General features: G+C 47.1%; 1 protein-coding gene across 1 annotated transcript in view; it reads left to right on the top strand.

The window, feature by feature from the left end:
* Window positions 1-21,934, top strand: part of GRB10 (growth factor receptor bound protein 10) — a 194,466-nt gene that overhangs the window by 163,617 nt on the left and 8,915 nt on the right. The window contains exons 11-15 of the mRNA XM_066585200.1: window positions 2,023-2,121; window positions 3,109-3,180; window positions 7,071-7,187; window positions 8,287-8,353; window positions 9,785-9,872. Coding sequence (XP_066441297.1) covers window positions 2,023-2,121; window positions 3,109-3,180; window positions 7,071-7,187; window positions 8,287-8,353; window positions 9,785-9,872 — 443 coding nt within the window. The remainder of the gene's footprint in view (window positions 1-2,022; window positions 2,122-3,108; window positions 3,181-7,070; window positions 7,188-8,286; window positions 8,354-9,784; window positions 9,873-21,934) is intronic.

The following is a 21,934-nucleotide window of genomic DNA, read 5'->3' on the forward strand; positions in this document are numbered from 1 at the left end:
CATAACTGTTTTACTTTTCTGTATCAGGGCTTGTTTTTTGTCTTGTGAACTGTAGTTTTTAGCGGTGCCACTTTTGGTTCAGTTGTCTACATTGTAATTAGAGATGAGCGAACGTGTTCTTAACGAACACTTACGCTCCCGGACACCGGCTTTGCCGAGGACTTCAGTGTCCGCGCGTAAAGCTTCGGGGGGCGCCGGGGGGCGGGGAGAGGCGCGGCGGCGCGGGCGGCAGCAGCGGGGAACAGGGGGGAGCCTTCTCTCTCTCCCACTCCCCGCCGCACCCCCCCGCGCTGCCACGGCGACCCCCGAACTTTTTTCGCCTGAGCACGGAATTGCTCGCAAAGTTCGGTGTTCGGGCGAAAAGGGGCGGAGCCGATCACGTTCGCTCATCTCTAATTGTAATCCTTTAATGAATCTTTTTTTATGATCGCAGGGAGAGAAAACGCATCAATTCTGCCATAAATTTTGGGGTGTTTTTAAAGCGTTAATCAGGCAGCTTAAATGACACGACATATTTTTTTTTTCTGCGGGTTGATATGGTTACAACGAGACCAAAATTCTTATATATATTTTTTTTTTGGGGGGAGGGGGGGGGGTTGTTTGTTTTTCTAAATCTCTGCATTCAAAGTCCTATAACTTTTATTTCCCATGGGCGGAGCTCTGTGAGGGCTTATTTTTTTGTGAGACAAGCTGTCGTTTTTATTGGTACCATTCTGGGTACACGCAGCTTTTTTGATCACTTTTATTACGTTTTTTGGTAGGCAAAATGCTAAAAATTAGCATTTTTGCCTCAGTTTTTTAGTGTTTTTTTTTTTTTAAAAGCTTTTTGCCGGTCAGGATAAAAAGTGTGTTCAACTTATTGTATGTGTTGTTACGGAAACGATGATACCAAGTATGTGGGATTTTTTAATGCTAATATGAGAAAAAGCCCAAAGAGGTTTTTAAACTTTTTTTTCTTTTTTTCTTTTTTGTACATTTATTTTGCTCTTTTTTTTCTAACACCATTTGTGTCCCTCTGGGGGACTCGCATCATAGGAGTGATGATCACTATGATAAGGCATTGCAGGACTTCTCTCCTGCAATACCTTATCGCTTGTTATAGCGATCATAGGCACAGGCAATACAGGACGCCGGTGGATGGTGTGCTGTTACTATGGCAACCAGCTATGAACTCCCTCTGTGAACCCTTGCCATGCCGTAATCTACATAGATTGCGGAGGGAAGGTGTTAATAGCAGGGGTTGCATCTCTGATACACCCCCACTGTTGAAGCGGGAGGCCGGCTATCGGTGATCTCTTCTGATCTTGCGCTATCCACATGACGTAGGGGTATCTCCAGTTCTGGGTAGTACCCCGCTGCCATGGCGTACCCTTACGTCCTGTGGAGGGAAGGGGTTAATGTCAACTTGGCAGCTTTTTTTATTGCCCCTTTAACAGTCGCCACGCTTTATTACATGAAGTGAGAGTTTGTAAACCTTCCCTAGCGTTCTAAATCTGATGGCAGCATTCAGCGGACGGAGAGTCACGCGGCCCCTCCTGGCTTGACCCGTGTGTCACTCGCCACCAAATGATGCGCCGGGCCGGTAACTTCACGGTTATTAGTTCTCATTGGAATCCGATCTGGTGGAAGTGGCTTTTTTTACACTTTTTTTTCCTATCCACTTCAGTGAAGCTGGAGTATCGATCACAGCGGCTACTAAGTGGTGGTGTGCGGGTGGGAGCCACGTCCCCTTTACACCTCGAGTAAGACCCCCACCCATCTAACATGGGGGGTGCCAAAGGACAGGCTGTCGGTTGTAGACCACTAGATAACCCGTTTTTGTTGGAGAGCCGTCACTACCGGCAGCACTTCACCACTAAATAACTTGCTAAATGTCCTTTTAATTTAATAGTTTTTGTGTTTTTATTGGATCTGGTATAATTGGCTATTTTTGGCAGTTCTTTTTGGTTCTCTAGGAAAAGCCAGGAGAGATGTAGATTCAAGCCATTAGCAGCAATCACTTTGTCCCTCTTCCTTCCGCAGCCCAACAGAGTCCTGACAGATAGCAAAGAGCTAAGGTTTCTTTGTGCAGACGATGAACAAACCCGGACGTGTTGGATGACGGCGTTCAGACTCTTGAAGGTATTCTCCTAGTAGGAGTGTTCTGGGCCCTTGTAGTAACGGGAAGCCACCATGTGGCGGTTCTACGTAGCACACCTACTCCGAAGGCTTTACACTTGTTTCAGTGCGGTTTAGTTATTTTGTTACAGATGATCCGGTCATGAGATGGAATCAGTAGGACTGGCTACATGGCCGGCCAGGTCCACCGTCACCCAGTGGGAACCACCCACTTGACACATTGACTGCCCCACTAGCAGGAGCTATGAAGAGTCCACGGGGATAGTCAGCAGGGACGAGGCTGTGAAGGCCTGCTGGTTCTATCTCAGGACAATTCAAGTAACTCTCATACTATTAATAATGAGCAGCTTTACCGGGAAACACAAGAAGCGACCCGTGAGCCTCCTCAAGATGCCCTCTCCGAGGGTGACAAGGTAGTGGCAGTCGCTGACGCCAGCAGCTCCTTGCAGCGCACAGCCAGGTCCTCCCGCCTCCGCCCGTTTACACCCCGTGCAGTTTGGGGGATTTCACACAAAAACTGCTGCTTTCTTTTTTAGCCAAAACCATAAGTGGATTCAAAAGAAAAATAAAAACTTTGACTGCAGAAAAGCCGCCTGGTCCGTCTAGTCCACTGCTGTCAAGAGGTCGCTCTCCTTTGGGACATCTAAAGGAAGGACTAGTGTTACTTCTCTGTCCTGTTGGATCCACTTATGCTTTTTGCTAAAAAAAACAAACAAAAACCCTCAAAGCTGAAATGGCATTAAAAAAAAAAAGTACAGTGTGAAACCAATGTGATGAGGGGAATCTACATATGGGGGTACATGGGACTCACTGGTGGCCACCTGTATGAGGGAGCAGTTGTGCGTTCTCCCCCGCTGCTGCCCAATGATGCATAAGTGACGCCCGCTGACACCTGCCTGTCAGTTACTGCTCTGTCGCCCCCAGAGAGGAGCTACACTGTAGCCGTTTACAAAGTGTCATAATGTGTTAATACTTCATCTTCCCTTCCAGTACGGCATGCTGCTTTATCAGAACTACAGGATTCCTCAGCAGAAGACCTTGCACACCAACTTCTCTGCACCAGTAGGTCTCCAGCACATCTCCTGTATCTGCTGTCATATTGTAACGATGAGTATTCTGACTCCAAGAACTGCTGCACACAATTCTTCTGAGCTGAACTTGGTAGATGTCCGCTGTGTTCCCTTGCGGTCTGCACTTTGTCGCTGTAATGCATCCCCTGAGATGCGGCTGTATCGGGCGGCCTTCATACAAGGTTTATTCTGGGTTTTGGGATGCATCGGATTCCAGCGCATCCGTTCAGATGGGCGATTTTCTATTGTGTAAAATTGGCCGGCTGGAAAACCGGGTGCATACGGAGCGCATTCTGACCGGTCACTTTTACACCAGCAAGAAAAGATTGGTCTGTACCTATCTTCCTGCCAGAATACCCCGGCCTGTCCCATAGGCTCCTATGGGAGCCTATGAGAGCTGCTGTAAAAGAGAGGTGGGAGGGAGTTTAGCAGCATCTCTGTTAAACTCCCTCCCCCACTCCACCCCCATGCCGGCTGTTGGCAAAGGGAGGGAGTGGGGCGGAATATTTAGCACACTAGCTTCACTAAGCTCCCACTCCCTCCCACTGCTTGCAGCTGGCAAGGGGAGGAGAGAGGGCGGTAATCTAGCACACTAGCTCCCACTTCGTCCGGCCCCCTCCCTTTACTGACAGCCATCAAGGGGCGAAAAGAGGGGAGGGGGTTTTGTAAGCTAAACTCTCTTGCCCCCTCCCGCCCGCTGGTATCCTGGGCTGCAGCGTATATTCCCCGGGCTGTGTGGACGGGCGGCAAAATGGGAAATGCGGCTGTTACCCGGTCGCGGCTGCCTCTCACTCATGCCATTTTCAGCAGCAAATTGTAACCTCTGTTTGCGGGAGCCCTTATGTAGGTCCATTTAAGGCCCATTTACACTGGATGAGTGTTGGGCAAATGATGCCGACACTCGTCCCTGTGTCTCTGCACTCCCGTGCTCCTGCAGGGGAGCTAGCAGAGCTGGCTGGGTCACAGAGCGGCCAGCAGAGGGCAGGGCAGTGCACCCCACCCCTCCACCCCCCTTCATTGAGATACACAGCGTCCATTCGCTATTGAATGGCGGCTGTTTAAATTTAGCGATGAGCAATGAGCTGATCATCCATTGTTTGCAAAGCATAACAGTTCAGTGATGAAGCTCATCGTGCAGCTTAAAAAGCCGTCGTTCAATAGCGAACAGCTGCTGTGTATCATAATGGAGAGGGGCAGGGGAGCGAGAGGAGAGAAATCTCCTGCACTGCCCCGCCCCCTGCTGGCCATGTCGTGTGCGAGCCAGCTCTGTTAGCTCCCTGCAGGAGCATAGCAACGTGGAGACACAGGGGGAGTGTCGGGCATCGTCTGCCCGACACTCGTCCTGTGTAAATGGGCCTTTGCACACACAGATATCTTTCAAAAGATTGAAAGATCAGCGATCGTTTTGCATAAAAGTACTAATGGGCACTAATTGCTATTAGTACTTTGTCAGCTTCATTTGCATGCAAATGAGCTTCTGGGAGCTGTTCCAGAACGCAGCGGGATGTGGGAGCCCTCTAATTAGCTGTGTTCAGTCGCAGGCTCCCTGTGGAGAATTCAGCACCATGGACAGCAGACACAGCCTGTGTCCTGCTAATCAGCTGGAATGTATATGTTGCAGAAACCTCTACTTAACCCCTTAGTAACTAAGCCTGTTGGTGCCTTAATACCCAACTAATTCTCCGTTGCAGGAACCATAACGCGTTGTTTTTTCCGTCCCACGTGACCAAATGGAGGCTTGAGTTTGTTTGTCCTATAAATGTACAGATATTTGGGTACATAGAATGTAAAGAGTCTGCTCCTGTTTGTATTTCTCCCGGCATGCAGTCTGATGACGTTGTCCTCGGGGTCGGCACCAAGTTTATGTGGTGTTTTAATGTTTTGCTATTTTTGTACATACACTTGTAATCTTCCTCTAACGCTCTGTTTGGAGTCGGAGGCCTTCTCCTCCTTCCCACCGGCGGGGCTCGGAGGGCCGCCTGTCTGCAGGATGAGCTCCACCCTCGTTAATCCAGTTTTGGGAACATATACTATTTACATTGTTTCTATAGGCAAGATGAACAATCTGCCATTGTGTTCCAGTTCTGATGGCTCTCGCTGTGCAGTATACAGTTATGAAGCCCGGCAGATTAAAACATTTAACACCACTTTTATATCGTGGTTTTGGGGGGTTTTTTGCAACGTTTTCCCACCTAAACAAATCCATGTTTCCTTAATTCCTATTGGCTGTGGTCAGCCCGGACATTTTTCTTTATGGCGCCGTGAAAGGTTTGTTTTGTTTCTGTTTGCAGGATGAGCTGTACTTTGTATCAGTACCGTTTGTTGATCCATGCGATGTTTTAATCCCTTTCTATGCTGTAGGCAGAGGTTGGCAGCGCCAGCCATCTCCGCCATGTGCAGGTTACATAATAGACTAGCTTTTCCTCCGTGCCGTTACAAACGCAGCCATGCCATATATATATATATTTTAATTTTTTACCAAGTTAAGGGGATGAATGGTTGAATTTGGTTTTCTTTTTGTCCCACTGGGGAACTTTATTCCCAGCATCTCCTGTCACTGTACATCACTAGTGGTGCATTAGAAAGCCTAAGCCGAGGCTCATAGGTTAGATTAGCTGGTAGACCCGGAGCCGTGGCAACCCATCGAGACCCTGCAATCACTGACCGTGGCGTGTAAAGGGTTAACCACCGGGGGTCCGAAGTGTCTTCAAACCCCGGTGTTACGCCAGATTGTCATCTGACAGCAGAGCATCCGCTCTCCCCGGGACAGACTTCTAAAAGACAGTGCTGCGGCATAAAGCCCCTTAACGGCCGCTGCCCAGACGTGTGGGCGGTTGTTAGGGCGTTGCGCTTCAGGACGTGCCGGACTCTTCAGACCGGTGTAAAATCTGGGACTAATGGAACAATTACTATCTGTATTGAATGTGGAAATCTACATCTGAACCTGGGGTATCCTAAGGCTAACTTCACGTGGACGAGTGCGATATCACCCTCATATCGCGCTCCCCACCATGTGAAAGCCCCATGTATGCCAGGTAACTTCATGTGAAAACTGCCTCCCATCACTGCAGGGATGAAGGGAATCCCCCGCTGAAGCCGTCACGGCGGGGGATGGCAGAGTTCTCACATTGCTTACAATGGGGCTGCGCTGCGAGATCCGGCAGCTAGCGAACATGCTGCGGATTGTTTCCTGCATCACATCGCAGTGGCAGCGCGTAAACCTCGCTCATGTGACCCTATCCAGAAGCACGGGGTTCAGATGTGTGCGAGGTTAATGCGTCTCGCAACGTACAGATCTGGTGCCGTTTTATGCTCCGTGTGAAGGCGGCCTGCGGTTCCTTCCTCATGGGGCCAATTAACCCCTGCCAGTCATTTCAGCGGTTGTTGCGATGACTGTAGGCATAACGCATGGGAGATTGCCTCTGCCAGCCGCATGCATCCGGAGCGGTCGGCTGCTCAATCTCCATGCCTGCAGAAACACAACAATACCTTGGCGTTCTGCGTAAACGCTGCCAGCGACTGAACACGACCCAGGGATAAACGAAGCGATGATCGTTCCATGTCCTAACGAGCATGACCAGTTCTGTAAATGGGCTCTTTGTTGTAGGCGACGCAGCGGCACGAGGCACATGGCAGTGCGGGGAATTGGGCTAATAAAGCTTATTTCTTTGGGGTTTGCATTAAAGGATGACACCCCAGGATTTCTGTTGCATCTGTCCGTGGCGTCACTGCAGTAGAGCGCTGCCGAGCGAGCCGCCAACACGGGAGCGCGGCGCGCTCTTAATTCTCTTAGCTAAGATGTAACCCTTTCCTTTAGATGGTGACTTCATGCTGCAGGACACACGTCTCAGGACTGACGCTGCTCCCTTTTCTCATCCGCAGAGAAGCGTGTCGGAGAACTGCCTGGTGGCCATGGATTTCTCTGGACAGACGGGAAGGGTCATCGAGAATCCGTTGGAGGCACAAAGTGCGGCGGTGGAGGAAGGTCACGCTTGGAGGGTAAAGGATAGGCTGCATCCCCACACCGCTGGCCTGTCCTGACACACCGGACAGTATGTGGCAGACCATTAGAGGCGCTAACCTCCAAGTGCGAGAGACGGTGGTCAGCGGGGCGGGCCGCACCCTTCTGGCCGCACTCGTTCTAGGTTTAATCCATTCTTAGTGAATTCCTCACATAAAATGTTTGGCGTTTGGAGTTTGGCATAGCCATCATGGGTGAGGTGCACTAAACATCCAAAATAGAACAGACTGCTTTAAAATCCAGCGTGCGATGGAGCGGCTGAGAGGCTCCATTTAAAACAATGGGAACATTATACCGCAATTAGCGCAGCCCTGAAAACAGCGTTAATCGCAGAGAAAAGCACCTGTGTGAGGGAGGCCCAACAGTGAGAAAGCGGCAGTAATCCACAGGCGACGATCCGCCAGCTAATGAAAGGGGGGTAACAATCGGTGATACAAGAGGAACTGGAGGCACGAGTCCTTCACGTATAGTAGGAAGGAGAAATATAGAGGAGAAGGAGGGAAAGTGGGGGGGGCAGCATCCACCGGGGGAGAGTCCAACCCCAAGACTCTAAGGGGACGAGCCCTGAAACTCCCCAGACTCGGTCTATCCAAGGCTGCCGTACCCACACGCCTTTGTCCGCCTCCCCTCAGCGCTCGCGTTCTCCGTGTGGCAGAGGTCGGGCATTCCTTGCTGCTATTCGAACATGGAAGGAGCCTGTGTGGACCCTAATGGCGTGGAATGACTTCCCAAGCGGCTGCCATGCAAAACTGCAGCAAGCCTTTTTTTCTGTGAACCAGTTGAGCTGATAAGTATGGAAAGAAGAGCAGCTTGTGGGGCGCCGCTGATCGCCTGCCGGCGTGCAAGCTGTGGATGCAGAATATGTTATCCCAATAGGCCTAATCCTACAAACCTGTAATGTGATCCTCCGTCGGCATCAGGGACGGGGGGTAGAGGACAGACCAGCTGGGTATCTGTAGCACCCTTCTGCCAGCCGCCGTGTGGCTCCGCCCCTAGCTCCTCCTCCCACGCCGTTACACTACTCATTCTAGAATGCTGAATCAGTACTTAAGATACGTTTTTTTGGTTCTTTTCTAGAAGCGAAGTTCACGTATGAATGTTTTGGGAAACCAAAGTCCACTTCATCCTTCCACACTCAGCACAGGTGAGCCAGCGCTTCTGTTTACTCCGCCCATCTTACTGCGCAACTTCGATCCAATTTCAGGATGGAGACAATTCATTCGGGACAGGAACCCATTCATTTAAATACCTCGTTAAATTACATGAGTGACTCTTCTCCTGCGCCGGTGCGGCCGGCAGCAATTCTTTTAATTCAGACTATTTTTGGGTGATTCTTCTTCAAAAATCATCCGTTATTTTCTATGACCGCGTGAAAAACGGACGCGTCGCACTCGCCTGCCGTGGGAATCGGATGCAAGTATTTACATCATAGAAAGGGGCCATAAACTTACCCATGTACTGACACCAGCACCACAACTGCCAGCATGCACACCTTCCTTATACATGGGACGTGTAGTGCACCTCGCAGGCTGACAATCGGGTGAATCTGCTGAGCCACCGCACACACCTTTATATGGAGGGCGGCTGCTTATATACCGGGTGTCAGGGCCACATGGGACGTGTAGTGCACCTCGCAGGCTGACAGGTGAATCCGCTGAGCCACCGCGCACACCTTTATATGGAGGGCGGCTGCTTATATACCGGGTGTCAGGGCCACATGGGACGTGTAGTGCACCTCGCAGGCTGACAGGTGAATCCGCTGAGCCACCGCGCACACCTTTATATGGAGGGCGGCTGCTTATATACCGGGTGTCAGGGCCACTTGGGACGTGTAGTGCACCTCGCAGGCTGACAGGTGAATCCGCTGAGCCACCGCGCACATTTTTATATGGAGGGCGGCTGCTTATATACCAGGTGTCGGGGCCACATGGGACGTGTAGTGCACCTCGCAGGCTGACAGGTGAATCTGCTGAGCCACCGCACACCTTCTTTATACGGAGGGTGGCTGCTTATCTACCGGGTGTCGGGCCACATGGGACGTGTAGTGCACCTCACAGGCTGACAGGTGAATCTGCTGAGCCACCGCACACCTTCTTTATACGGAGGGTGGCTGCTTATCTACCGGGTGTCGGGGCCACATGGGACGTGTAGTGCACCTCGCAGGCTGACAATCAGGTGAATCTGCTGAGCTGCTGCGCACACCTTTATATGGAGGGCGGCTGCTTATATACTGGGTGTCGGGCCACATGGGACGTGTAGTGCACCTCGCAGGCTGACAGCCGATTAATGATGCTGGGAAAGGTTTGTCAAAATCACAGAAAAGGGAAATAGAAACCGACACACAGTTCTCCTGTTCAGGCGACGCGTCACTGCTGGACCCACACATGATAAACAGATGTAGAATCCTGCCTTTTTAGCACAGAAATGCATCACACGCAGCAAAAATGTGTAAAAGCGTGTAAAGCGGTCGGTCTATCACCATCTACCTCCCGGTGAGGGCAGCTTTACTGGTGGTTTTCTCTTTCCTCGTTAGTCTCATGCCAGCAGAAGGCTTACAAGTTGTTTGTTCTACTAGTCATTCACAGAACGCAGCCGTGGTTCCATGGTCGGATCCCCAGAGAAGAGTCCCACACCATCGTCAAGCAGCAAGGGCTGGTGGACGGGTAAGTGTCTGTATCCTGGGGGGCCGGGAGTGCGGGACCGCCCCCGCAATCTGGGGGACCGCCCCCGCAATCTGGGGGACCGCCCCCGCAATCTGGGGGACCGCCCCCGCAATCTGGGGGACCGCCCCCGCAATCTGCAGGGCCGCCACACAAAGCGTGCGGATTGTGGGGCGGTCCTGCAGATTAACTCCTTCATGGAAGCCTTATATTTGGGGGCTTCTTGCACTTTTTTATAATCGGCACTTGGAATTAAAAGACTGACTGAAAATGAAACTTAAATCAGCTTTGACAAATATTATTGAGCCTATTTTCTCTTGCAGGAGATATAAGCTGCCAGTATGTTAAACTAGAGCGCACCCAATTAATGAAGTATGGTTGACTTAACTTCTGATTTATTAGTGCTTTAAGTTTTCTAGCTGGAAATTCTCTTTAAAATTGACCAAAATACATAGTTATTATTGTGCCCCCTTGTTACAGTCCTGGGTATAATAGATGATGGGAGAGATCTCTGTACTGACCCCTGATATATTATACATAGTTATTAGAGCGCCCCCTTGTTACAGTCCTGGGTATAATAGATGATGGGAGAGATCTCTGTATAGACCCCCCTGATATATCTATACATAGTTATTAGAGCGCCCCCTTGTTAGAGGCCTGGGTATAATTGATGATGGCAGAGATCTCTGTACTGACCCCTGATATATTATACATAGTTATTAGAGCGCCCCCTTGTTACAGTCCTGGGTATAATAGATGATGGGAGAGATCTCTGTACTGACCCCTGATATATCCATACATAGTTATTAGAGCGCCCCCTTGTTACAGTCCTGGGTATAATAGATGATGGAAGAGATCTCTGTACTGACCCCTGATATATCTATACATAGTTATTAGAGCACCCCATTGTTACAGTCCTGGGTATAATAGATGATGGGAGAGATCTCTGTACTGACTCCTGATATATTATACATAGTTATTAGAGCGCCCCCTTGTTACAGTCCTGGGTATAATAGATGATGGCAGAGATCTCTGTACTGACCCCTGATATATCTATACATAGTTATTGGAGCACCCCCTTGTTACAGTCCTGGGTATAATAGATGATGGCAGAGATCTCTGTACTGACCCCTGATATATCTATACATAGTTATTAGAGCGCCCCCTTGTTACAGTCCTGGGTATAATAGATGATGGGAGAGATCTCTGTACTGACCCCTGTTATATTATACATAGTTATTAGAGCGCCCCCTTGTTACAGTCCTGGGTATAATAGATGATGGCAGAGATCTCTGTACTGACCCCTGATATATCTATACATAGTTATTTGAGCACCCCCTTGTTACAGTCCTGGGTATAATAAATGATGGCAGAGATCTCTGTACTGATCCCGGATATATCTATACATAGTTATTAGAGCGCCCCCTTGTTACAGTCCTGGGTATAATACATGATGGGAGAGATCTCTGTACTGCCCCCTGATATATTATACATAGTATTTGAGCGCCCCCTTGTTACAGTACTGGGTATAATAGATGATGGGAGAGATCTCTGTACTGACCCCTGTTACATTATACATAGTTATTAGAGCGCCCCCTTGTTACAGTCCTGGGTATAATAGATGATTGCAGAGATCTCTGTACTGACCCCTGATATATCTATACATAGTTATTAGAGCACCCCCTTGTTACAGTCCTGGGTATAATAGATGATGGGAGAGATCTCTGTACCGACCCCTGATATATCTATACATAGTTATTAGAGCGCCCCCTTGTTACAGTACTGGGTATAATAGATGATGGGAGAGATCTCTGTACTGACCCCTGTTACATTATACATAGTTATTAGAGCGCCCCCTTGTTACAGTCCTGGGTATAATAGATGATGGCACAGATCTCTGTACTGACCCCTGATATATCTATACATAGTTATCAGAGCGCCCCCTTGTTACAGTCCTGGGTATAATAGATGATGGGAGATCTCTGTACTGACCACTGATATATCTATACATAGTTATTAGAGCGCCCCCTTGTTACAGTCCTGGGTATAATAGATGATGGGAGAGATCTCTGTACTGACTCCTGATATATTATACATAGTTATTAGAGCGCCCCCTTGTTACAGTCCTGGGTATAATAGATGATGGCAGAGATCTCTGTACTGACCCCTGATATATCTATACATAGTTATTAGAGCACCCCATTGTTACAGTCCTGGGTATAATAGATGATGCAGAGATCTCTGTACTGATCCCTGATATATCTATACATAGTTATTAGAGCGCCCCCTTGTTACAGTCCTGGGTATAATAGATGATGGGAGAGATCTCTGTACTGACCCCTGATATATTATACATAGTTGTTAGAGCGCCCCCTTGTTACAGTCCTGGGTATAATAGATGATGGTAGAGATCTCTGTACTGACCCCTGATATATTATACATAGTTATTAGAGCACCCCCTTGTTACAGTCCTGGGTATAATAGATGATGGGAGCGATCTCTGTACTGACCCCTGATGTATCTATAGATAGTTATTAGAGCGCCCCCCCCCCCCCCCCTTGTTACAGTCCTGGGTATAATAGATGATGGCAGAGATCTCTGTACTGACCCCTGATATATCTGTACATAGTTATTAGAGCACCCCCTTGTTACAGTCCTGGGTATAATACATGATGGGAGAGATCTCTGTACTGACCCCTGATATATTATACATAGTTATTAGAGCGCCCCCTTGCTACAGTCCTGGGTATAATAGATGATGGGAGAGATCTCTGTACTGACCCCTGATATATCTATACATAGTTATTAGAGCGCTCCCTTGTTACAGTCCTGGGTATAATAGATGATGGCAGAGATCTCTGTACTGACCCCTGATATATTATACATAGTTATTAGAGCACCCCCTTGTTACAGTCCTGGGTATAATAGATGATGCAGAGATCTCTGTACTGATCCCTGATATATCTATACATAATTATTAGAGCGCCCCCTTGTTACAGTCCTGGGTATAATAGATGATGGGAGAGATCTCTGTACTGACCCCTGATATATTATACATAGTTATTAGAGCACCCCCTTGTTACAGTCCTGGGTATAATAGATGATGCAGAGATCTCTGTACTGATCCCTGATATATCTATACATAGTTATTAGAGCGCCCCCTTGTTACAGTCCTGGGTATAATAGATGATGGGAGAGATCTCTGTACTGACCCCTGATATATTATACATAGTTATTAGAGCGCCCCCTTGCTACAGTCCTGGGTATAATAGATGATGGGAGATATCTCTGTACTGACCCCTGATATATCTATACATAGTTATTAGAGTGCCCCCTTGTTACAGTCCTGGATATAATAGATGATAGGAGAGAGCTCTGTATTGACCCCTGATATATCTATACATAGTTATTAGAGCGCTCCCTTGTTACAGTCCTGGGTATAATAGATGATGGGAGAGATCTCTGTACTGACCCCTGATATATTATACATAGTTGTTAGAGCGCCCCCTTGTTACAGTCCTGGGTATAATAGATGATGGTAGAGATCTCTGTACTGATCCCTGATATATCTATACATAGTTATTAGAGTGCTCCCTTGTTACAGTCCTGGGTATAATAGGTGATGGGAGAGATCTCTGTCCTGACCCCTGATATATCTATACTTTGTTATTAGAGTGCCCCCTTGTTGCAGTCCTGGGTATAATAGATGATGGCAGAGATCTCTGTACTGTCCTCTGATATATCTATACATAGTTATTAGAGCGCCCCCTTTTTACAGTCCTGGGTATAATAGATGATGGGAGAGATCTCTGTACTGACTCCTGATATATTATACATAGTTATTAGAGCGCCCCCTTTTTACAGTCCTGGGTATAATAGATGATGGCAGAGATCTCTGTACTGACCCTTGATATATCTATACGTAGTTATTAGAGCACCCCCTTGTTACAGTCCTGGGTATAATAAATGATGGCAGAGATCTCTGTACTGATCCCGGATATATCTATACATAGTTATTAGAGCGCCCCCTTGTTACAGTCCTGGGTATAATACATGATGGGAGAGATCTCTGTACTGCCCCCTGATATATTATACATAGTTATTAGAGCGCCCCCTTGTTACAGTCCTGGGTATAATAGATGATAGGAGAGATCTCTGTACCGACCCCGGATATATCTTTACATAGTTATTAGAGCGCCCCCTTGTTACAGTCCTGGGTATAATAGGTGATGGGAGCGATCTCTGTACTGACCCCTGATATATCTATACATAGTGATTAGAGCGCCCCCTTGTTACAGTCCTGGGTATAATAGATGATGGGAGAGATCTCTGTACTGACCCCTGATATATCCATACATAGTAATTAAAGCGCCCCCTTGTTACAGTCCTGGGTATAATACATGAGGGCAGAGATCTCTGTACTGACCCCTGATATATCTATACATAGTTATTAGAGCACCCCCTTGTTACAGTCCTGGGTATAATAGATGATGGGAGAGATCTCTGTACTGACCCCTGATATATTATACATAGCTATTAGAGCGCCCCCTTGTTACAGTCCTGGGTATAATAGATGATGGCAGAGATCTCTGTACTGACCCCTGATATATCTATACATAGTTATTAGAGCGCCCCCTTGTTACAGTCCTGGGTATAATAGATGATGGGAGAGATCTCTGTACTGACCCCTGATATATCCATACATAGTAATTAAAGCGCCCCCTTGTTACAGTCCTGGGTATAATAGATAATGGCAGAGATCTCTGTACTGACCCCTGATATATTATACATAGTTATTAGAGCGCCCCCTTGTTACAGTCCTGGGTATAATAGATGATGGGAGAGATCTCTGTACTGACCCGATATATCTATACATAGTTATTAGAGCCCTTCCCCCCTTGTTACAGTCCTGGGTATAATAGATGATGGGAGAGATCTCTGTACTGACCCCTGATATATCTATACATAGTTATTAGAGCGCCCCCTTGTTACAGTCCTGGATATAATAGATGATAGGAGAGAGCTCTGTATTGACCCCTGATATATCTATACATAGTCATTAAAGCGCTCCCTTGTTACAGTCCTGGGTATAATAGATGATGGGAGAGATCTCTGTACTGACCCCTGATATATCTATACATAGTTATTAGAGCGCCGCCCTGTTACAGTCCTGGGTATAATAGATGATAGGAGAGAGCTCTGTATTGACCCCGGATATATCTATACATAGTTATTAGAGCGCCCCCTTGTTACAATCCTGGGTATAATAGATGATGGCAGAGATCTCTTTACTGTCCTCTGATATATCTATACATAGTTATTACAGCGCCCCCTTGTTACAGTCCTGGGTATAATAGATGATGGCAGAGATCTCTGTACTGACCCCTAATATATCTATACATAGTTATTAGAGCACCCCCTTGTTACAGTCCTGGGTATAATAGATGATGGCAGAGATCTCTGTACTGACCCCTGATATATCTATACATAGTTATTAGAGCGCCCCCTTGTTACAGTCCTGGGTATAATAGATGATAGGAGAGATCTCTGTACTGACCCCGGATATATCTATACATAGTTATTAGAGCACCCCCTTGTTACAGTCCTGGGTATAATAGATGATGGGAGAGATCTCTGTACTGACCCTTGAGACATCTATACATAGGTATTACAGCGCCCCCTTGTTACAGTCCTGGGTATAACAGATGATGGAAGAGATCTCTGTCCTGACCCCTGATATATCTATACATAGTTATTACAGCACCCCTTTGTACAGTCCTGGGTATAGTAGATGATAGGAGAGATCTCTGTACTGACCCCTGACATATCTATACATAGTTATTAGAGCGCTCCCTTGTTACAGTCCTGGGTATAATATATGATGGGAGAGATCTCTGTACTGACCCCTGAGACATCTATACATAGTTATTAGAGCGCCCCCTTGTTACAGTCCTGGGTATAATAGATGATAGGAGAGATCTCTGTACTGACCCCGGATATATCTATAGATAGTTATTAGAGCACCCCCTTGTTACAGTCCTGGGTATAACAGATGATGGAAGAGATCTCTGTCCTGACCCCTGATATATCTATACATAGTTATTACAGCACCCCTTTGTACAGTCCTGGGTATAGTAGATGATAGGAGAGATCTCTGTACTGACCCCTGACATATCTATACATAGTTATTAGAGCGCTCCCTTGTTACAGTCCTGGGTATAATAGATGATGGGAGAGATCTCTGTACTGACCCCTGAGACATCTATACATAGGTATTACAGCGCCCCCTTGTACAGTCCTGGGTATAGTAGATGATAGGAGAGATCTCTGTACTGACCCCTGATATTATACATAGTTATTAGAGTGTCCCCTTGTTACAGTCCTGGGTATAATACATGATGGGAGAGATCTCTGTACTGACCCCTGATATATTATACACAGTTATTAGAGTGTCCCCTTGTTACAGTCCTGGGTATAATAGCTGATGTGAGAGATCTCTGTACTGACCCCTGATATATCTATACATAGTGATTAGAGCGCCCCCTTGTTACAGTCCTGGGTATAATAGATAATGGCAGAGATCTCTGTACTGACCCCTGATATATTATACATAGTTATTAGAGTGCCCCCGTGTTACAGTCCTGGGTATAACAGAGGATGGGAGAGATCTCTGTACTGACCCCTCATATATTATACATAGTTATTAGAGTGCCCCCTTGTTACAGTCCTGGGTATAATAGATGATGGGAAAGATCTCTGTACTGACCCCTGATATATCTATACATAGCTATTAGAGCGCCCCCATGTTACAGTCCTGGGTATAATAGATGATGGGAGAGATCTCTGTGCTGACCCCTGATATATCTATTCATAGCTATTAGAGTGCCCCCTTGTTACAGTCCTGGGTATAATAAATGATGGAAGAGATCTCTGTATTGACCCCTAATATATCTATACATAGTTATTAGAGCACTCCCTTGTTACAGTCCTGGGTATAATAGATGATGGGAGCGATCTCTGTATTGACCCCTGATATATCTATACATAGTTATTAGAGCTCCCCTTGTTACAGTCCTGGGTATAATAGCTGATGGGAGAGATCTCTGTACTGACCCTGATATATCTTTAAATAGTTATTAGAGCGCCCCCTTGTTACAGTCCTGGGTATAATAGATAATGGCAGAGATCTCTGTACTGACCCCTAATATATCTATACATAGTTATTAGAGCGCCCCCTTGTTACCGCCCTGGATATAATCGATGATGGGGGAGATCTCTGCACTGACCCCTGATATATTATACATAGTTAGTAGAGCACCTCCTTGTTACAGTCCTGGGTATAATAGATGATGGGAGAGATCTCTGTACTGACCCCTGATATATTATACATAGTTATTAGAGCACCTCCTTGTTACAGTCCTGGGTATAATAGATGATGGGAGAGATCTCTGCACTGACCCCTGATATATCTATACATAGTTATTAGAGCGCCCCCTTGTTACAGTCCTGGGTATAATATATGATGGGAGAGATCTCTGCACTGACCCCTGATATATCTATAGATAGTTATTAGAGTGCCCCCTTGTTACCGTCTTCCACCAGCACCGAGCCACCATGAACCACACTGCTTCCAACAGCACGGTTCTATTATGACATCACGCGGCGCTGATCACTACTACCAGAGTGCGCCTGCCATTTTAAATCAATTGTAATAGGTCGCCAACAGCATCACTTTTATCCACATCAGTGGCTGGACTTACAGGTTGCAAGAGCCGCCAGGGATCTGAACTTATTCCCAAAACGTATTCCAGAAGACAAGAAGAGGCGGCAGCATCCAGGTGTGTAATATAGACAGCGGCCTTCATTCCCCCATGACAGTAAGATTGACAGCAACGTTTTGACCTGGTGGTCTTTGTGAAGCCATCACAAAATGCACTAACCCCCTCTTTAAGAAAGTACATCGGGGCAGGCGTCAGAAGTCCCATGAGAGGTTACCACCCCCTAATTAAGACAGTGACCTCTAATTAAAACATGTGTATATACAACACTCCATTACATACAGATACATGTTGCTGATCCCTCCATCTCCATAACTCGGCTCCATACTGCCGGCGTCCCGTTGGTTGTATTGCGCATGTGCGGCGCCAGTATGCAGATCTTGCGCTCTCGCTCCATCTTGAGTGGGGCACGGCAACCTTCATAGTGCCACTGTGCAGACGTGAACCGTGCAATCGTGTATGTGGCAATAACAGCCGGCCCGTTAATCAAACTCAAAAGGTTTAGTTTATATGGACTGTATAGCCCAAAGGTAAGTGAAAGAAGTACAGAAGAAACAGGAAACACTGAGAGACAGAAAAACGGGATGAAAGCAAATAGAAACAAAAGGAAAAGAGAAAAAAAAAGCAAAAACAGAAAACGCAAGAAAGGAAAAACGCAGAATGCAAAAAAATAAAAATGCTGCAAAATAACAGAAAAAGAAAAAATGAAAAAAACAAAAAAAGGAGGAAATTAACATAAGAGTAAAAAAAGACAAAGACAACCTAATAGAATATACCACAACACGATGTTGTATCCCAAAACCCTTAAAGCTCTTCTAAAACTGCCAGAACCCCAAAATCGTGCCGAATTGTTCTTGATTGCATCTTAGTACCATCATTGGATCTCCTGAACCACCGAGAGGGATCAGCAGCGGTGCAGCAACATCCATTAAAGGAAACCCAAAAAGTTATAATGTATTCCTATTACATCGATCTAACCAAGTGCATATCACTAAACGGGCGATGGATAAAGGATGGAAGGCCCATCAGATATGTGGCGTGTATATATATACACACATGGAGACCCTTGGGTGTCAGTCTCCAGCTCAAATATCCATTTGATCTCCCTTTAATAGTGTAAGACGATCCCCTCCCCTGGTGATCGTGTATGGCATCCATCACTCCATATTTCAGTGGGCTGATCGTGGGGTCATTTTCCACGGGTAATTCCAGGGTCCTGATGCTTCTCTTATGTTTTATCATTCTGGTTTTCACTTCAGTGGAGGTTTCTCCTACGTAGGCCAAGCCACATGGGCATGTGATCAAATATATGACAAGTCGACACACAGGAGTAGCGTTCTTTCACCCGATACTTCTTACCTCTCGTGGGATGCCGAAAAGTATCACCTTTCATGGAGTTGTTACAGCAACAACACGAGAGGCGAGGGAAGTTACCCATTTTCTGCGGTCTCAATGTGCCTTGGGTTACTTCCCTCTTACTTACAAATAGGGAGTGAACCATGTGTCACCTATATTTGGGCTTCTCCTGCATGCCATCATCGGGACCTGTTGTGCTTCCGGGACGTTTGGGCATCCTTCAGAAATCAAAGGCCAAGGTTTTCTCAAAACCCCTGCAGTCTTATGACTATGTTGTACACAAAAGGTAATCGGTCGTCTTTTGTTTGTCAAACCTCAGCAGAGTTTCACGCTCACTAACCCTGGTTCTAGCATCCTTCAATGAGGGTTCTGGATAGCCCCTAGTGAGAGATGTATTGCTCATTTCTTGTAGTCTGAGATTCAGGTTACCATCATGTGTAATCCGCCCCACCCGGAGTAACTGGCTCCATGGGAGGGAATTTTTGATTGTAGTCCGATGAGAACTGTCATAACAATAGACTGTTGCTGTCTGTACTTTTCACAAACCGGCCTGTCAACAGTTTAGAGCCCACTTTTGTGACCATGACGTCTAAAAATTGTACCTCTGACTTAGAAAAGCCAGGGTAAATTGTAACTCAGAATATATCCCGTTCAACAGAGTGAACGGCTGGAAGATCATCCTCAGACCCTCCCACAGTACAAACATCGTCAGTGTAGCGCCACCACACTTTGAGGTTACTAAACGGAAAGGAGTGAATCTGCTCCTCTTCAAATCTTCTCATCGAACCAGGGTTAGTGAGCGGGAAACTCTGCTGACAAACAACAAAAGACGACAGATTACCTTTTGTGTACAACATAGTCATAAGACTGCAGGGGTTTTGAGAAAACCTTGGCCTTTGATTTCTGAAGGATGCCCAAATGTCCCGGAAGCACAACAGGTCCCGATGATGGCATGCAGGAGAAGCCCAAATATAGGTGACACCGCTGCTGATCCCTCTCGGTGGTTCAGGAGATCCAATGATGGTACTAAGATGCAATCAAGAACAATTCTGCACGATTTTGCGGTTCTGGCAGTTTTAGAAGAGCTTTAAGGGTTTTGGGATACAACATCGTGTTCTGGTATATTCTATTAGGTTTTCTTTGTCTTTTTTTACTCTTATGTTCATTTCCTCCTTTTTTTTGTTTTTTTCATTTTTTCTTTTTCTGTTATTTTGCAGCATTTTTATTTTTTTGCATTCTGCGTTTTTCCTTTCTTGCGTTTTCTGTTTTTGCTTTTTTTTCTCTTTTCCTTTTGTTTCTCTTTGCTTTCATCCCGTTTTTCTGTCTTTCAGTGTTTCCTGTTTCTTCTGTACTTCTTTCACTTACCTTTGGGCTATACAGTCCATATAAACTAAACCTTTTGAGTTTGATTAACGGGCCGGCTGTTATTGCCACATACAAGATGGCGCGGTTCGCGCCTGCACAGTGGCGCTATGAAGGTTGCCGTGCCCCACTCAAGATGGAGCGAGAGCGCAAGATCTGCATACTGGCGCCGCACATGCGCAATACAATCAACGGGACGCCGGCAGTATGGAGCCGAGTTATGGACATGGAGGGATCAGCAACATGTATCTGTATGTAATGGAGTGTTGTATATACACATGCTTTAAAGGAGATGTCCCGCGCCGAAACGGGTTTTTTTTTTTTTTCAACCCCCCACCCGTTCGGCGCGAGACAACCCCGATGCAGGGAAGTAAAGGAAGCTTACCGGAGCGCTTACCTTAATCCCCGCGCTCCGGTGACTTCAATACTTACCGCTGAAGATGGCCGCCGGGATCCTCTGTCTTCGTGGACCGCAGCTCTTCTGTGCGGTCCACTGCCGATTCCAGCCTCCTGATTGGCTGGAATCGGCACGTGACGGGGCGGAGCTACACGGAGCCGCTCTCTGGCACGAGCGGCTCCATAGAAGACTACAGAAGACCCGGACTGCGCAAGCGCGGCTAATTTGGCCATCGGAGGCCGAAAATTAGTCGGCACCATGGAGACGAGGACGCCAGCAACGGAGCAGGTAAGTAAAAAACTTTTTATAACTTCTGTATGGCTCATAATTAATGCACAATGTACATTACAAAGTGCATTATTATGGCCATACAGAAGTGTATAGACCCACTTGCTGCCTCGGGACAACCCCTTTAATGTTTTAATTAGAGGTCACTGTCTTAATTAGGGGGTGGTAACCCCTCATGGGATTTCTGATGCCTGCCCCGATGTACTTTCTTAAAGAGGGGGTTAGTGCATTTTGTGATGGCTTCACAAAGACCACCAGGTCAAAACGTTGCTGTCAATCTTACTGTCATGGGGGAATGAAGGCCGCTGTCTATATTACACACCTGGATGCTGCCGCCTCTTCTTGTCTTCTGGATGTCATAATAGAACCGTGCTGCTTGGAAGCTGTGTGGTAGATGGTGGCTCAGTGCTGGTGGGAAGCTGTGTGGTAGATGGTGGCTCAGGGCTGGTGGGAGGCTGTGTGGTACATTGTGGCTCAGGGCTGGTGGGAAGCTGTGTGGTAGATGGTGACTCAGTGCTGGTGGGAAGCTGTGTGGTAGATTGTGGCTCAGTGCTGCTTGGAAGCTGTGTGGTAGATGGTGGCTCAGTGCTGGTGGGAGGCTGTGTGGTAGATGGTGGCTCAGTGCTGGTGGGAGGCTGTGTGGTAGATGGTGGCTCAGTGCTGGTGGGAGGCAATATAGTAGATGGTGGCTCAATGCTGCTTGGAAGCTGTCTGGCAGATGGTGGCTCAGTGCTGGTGGGAGGCTGTCTGGCAGATGGTGGCTCAGTGCTGGTGGGAGGCAATATAGTAGATGGTGGCTCAGTGGTCTTGGGAGGCTGTGTGGTAGATGGTGGCTCAGTGCTGGTGGGAAGCTGTGTGGTAGATGGTGGCTCAGTGCTGGTGGG

Source organism: Eleutherodactylus coqui, chromosome 12 (genome assembly GCF_035609145.1).
Source record: "Eleutherodactylus coqui strain aEleCoq1 chromosome 12, aEleCoq1.hap1, whole genome shotgun sequence".
Classification (NCBI taxonomy): domain Eukaryota; kingdom Metazoa; phylum Chordata; class Amphibia; order Anura; family Eleutherodactylidae; genus Eleutherodactylus; species Eleutherodactylus coqui.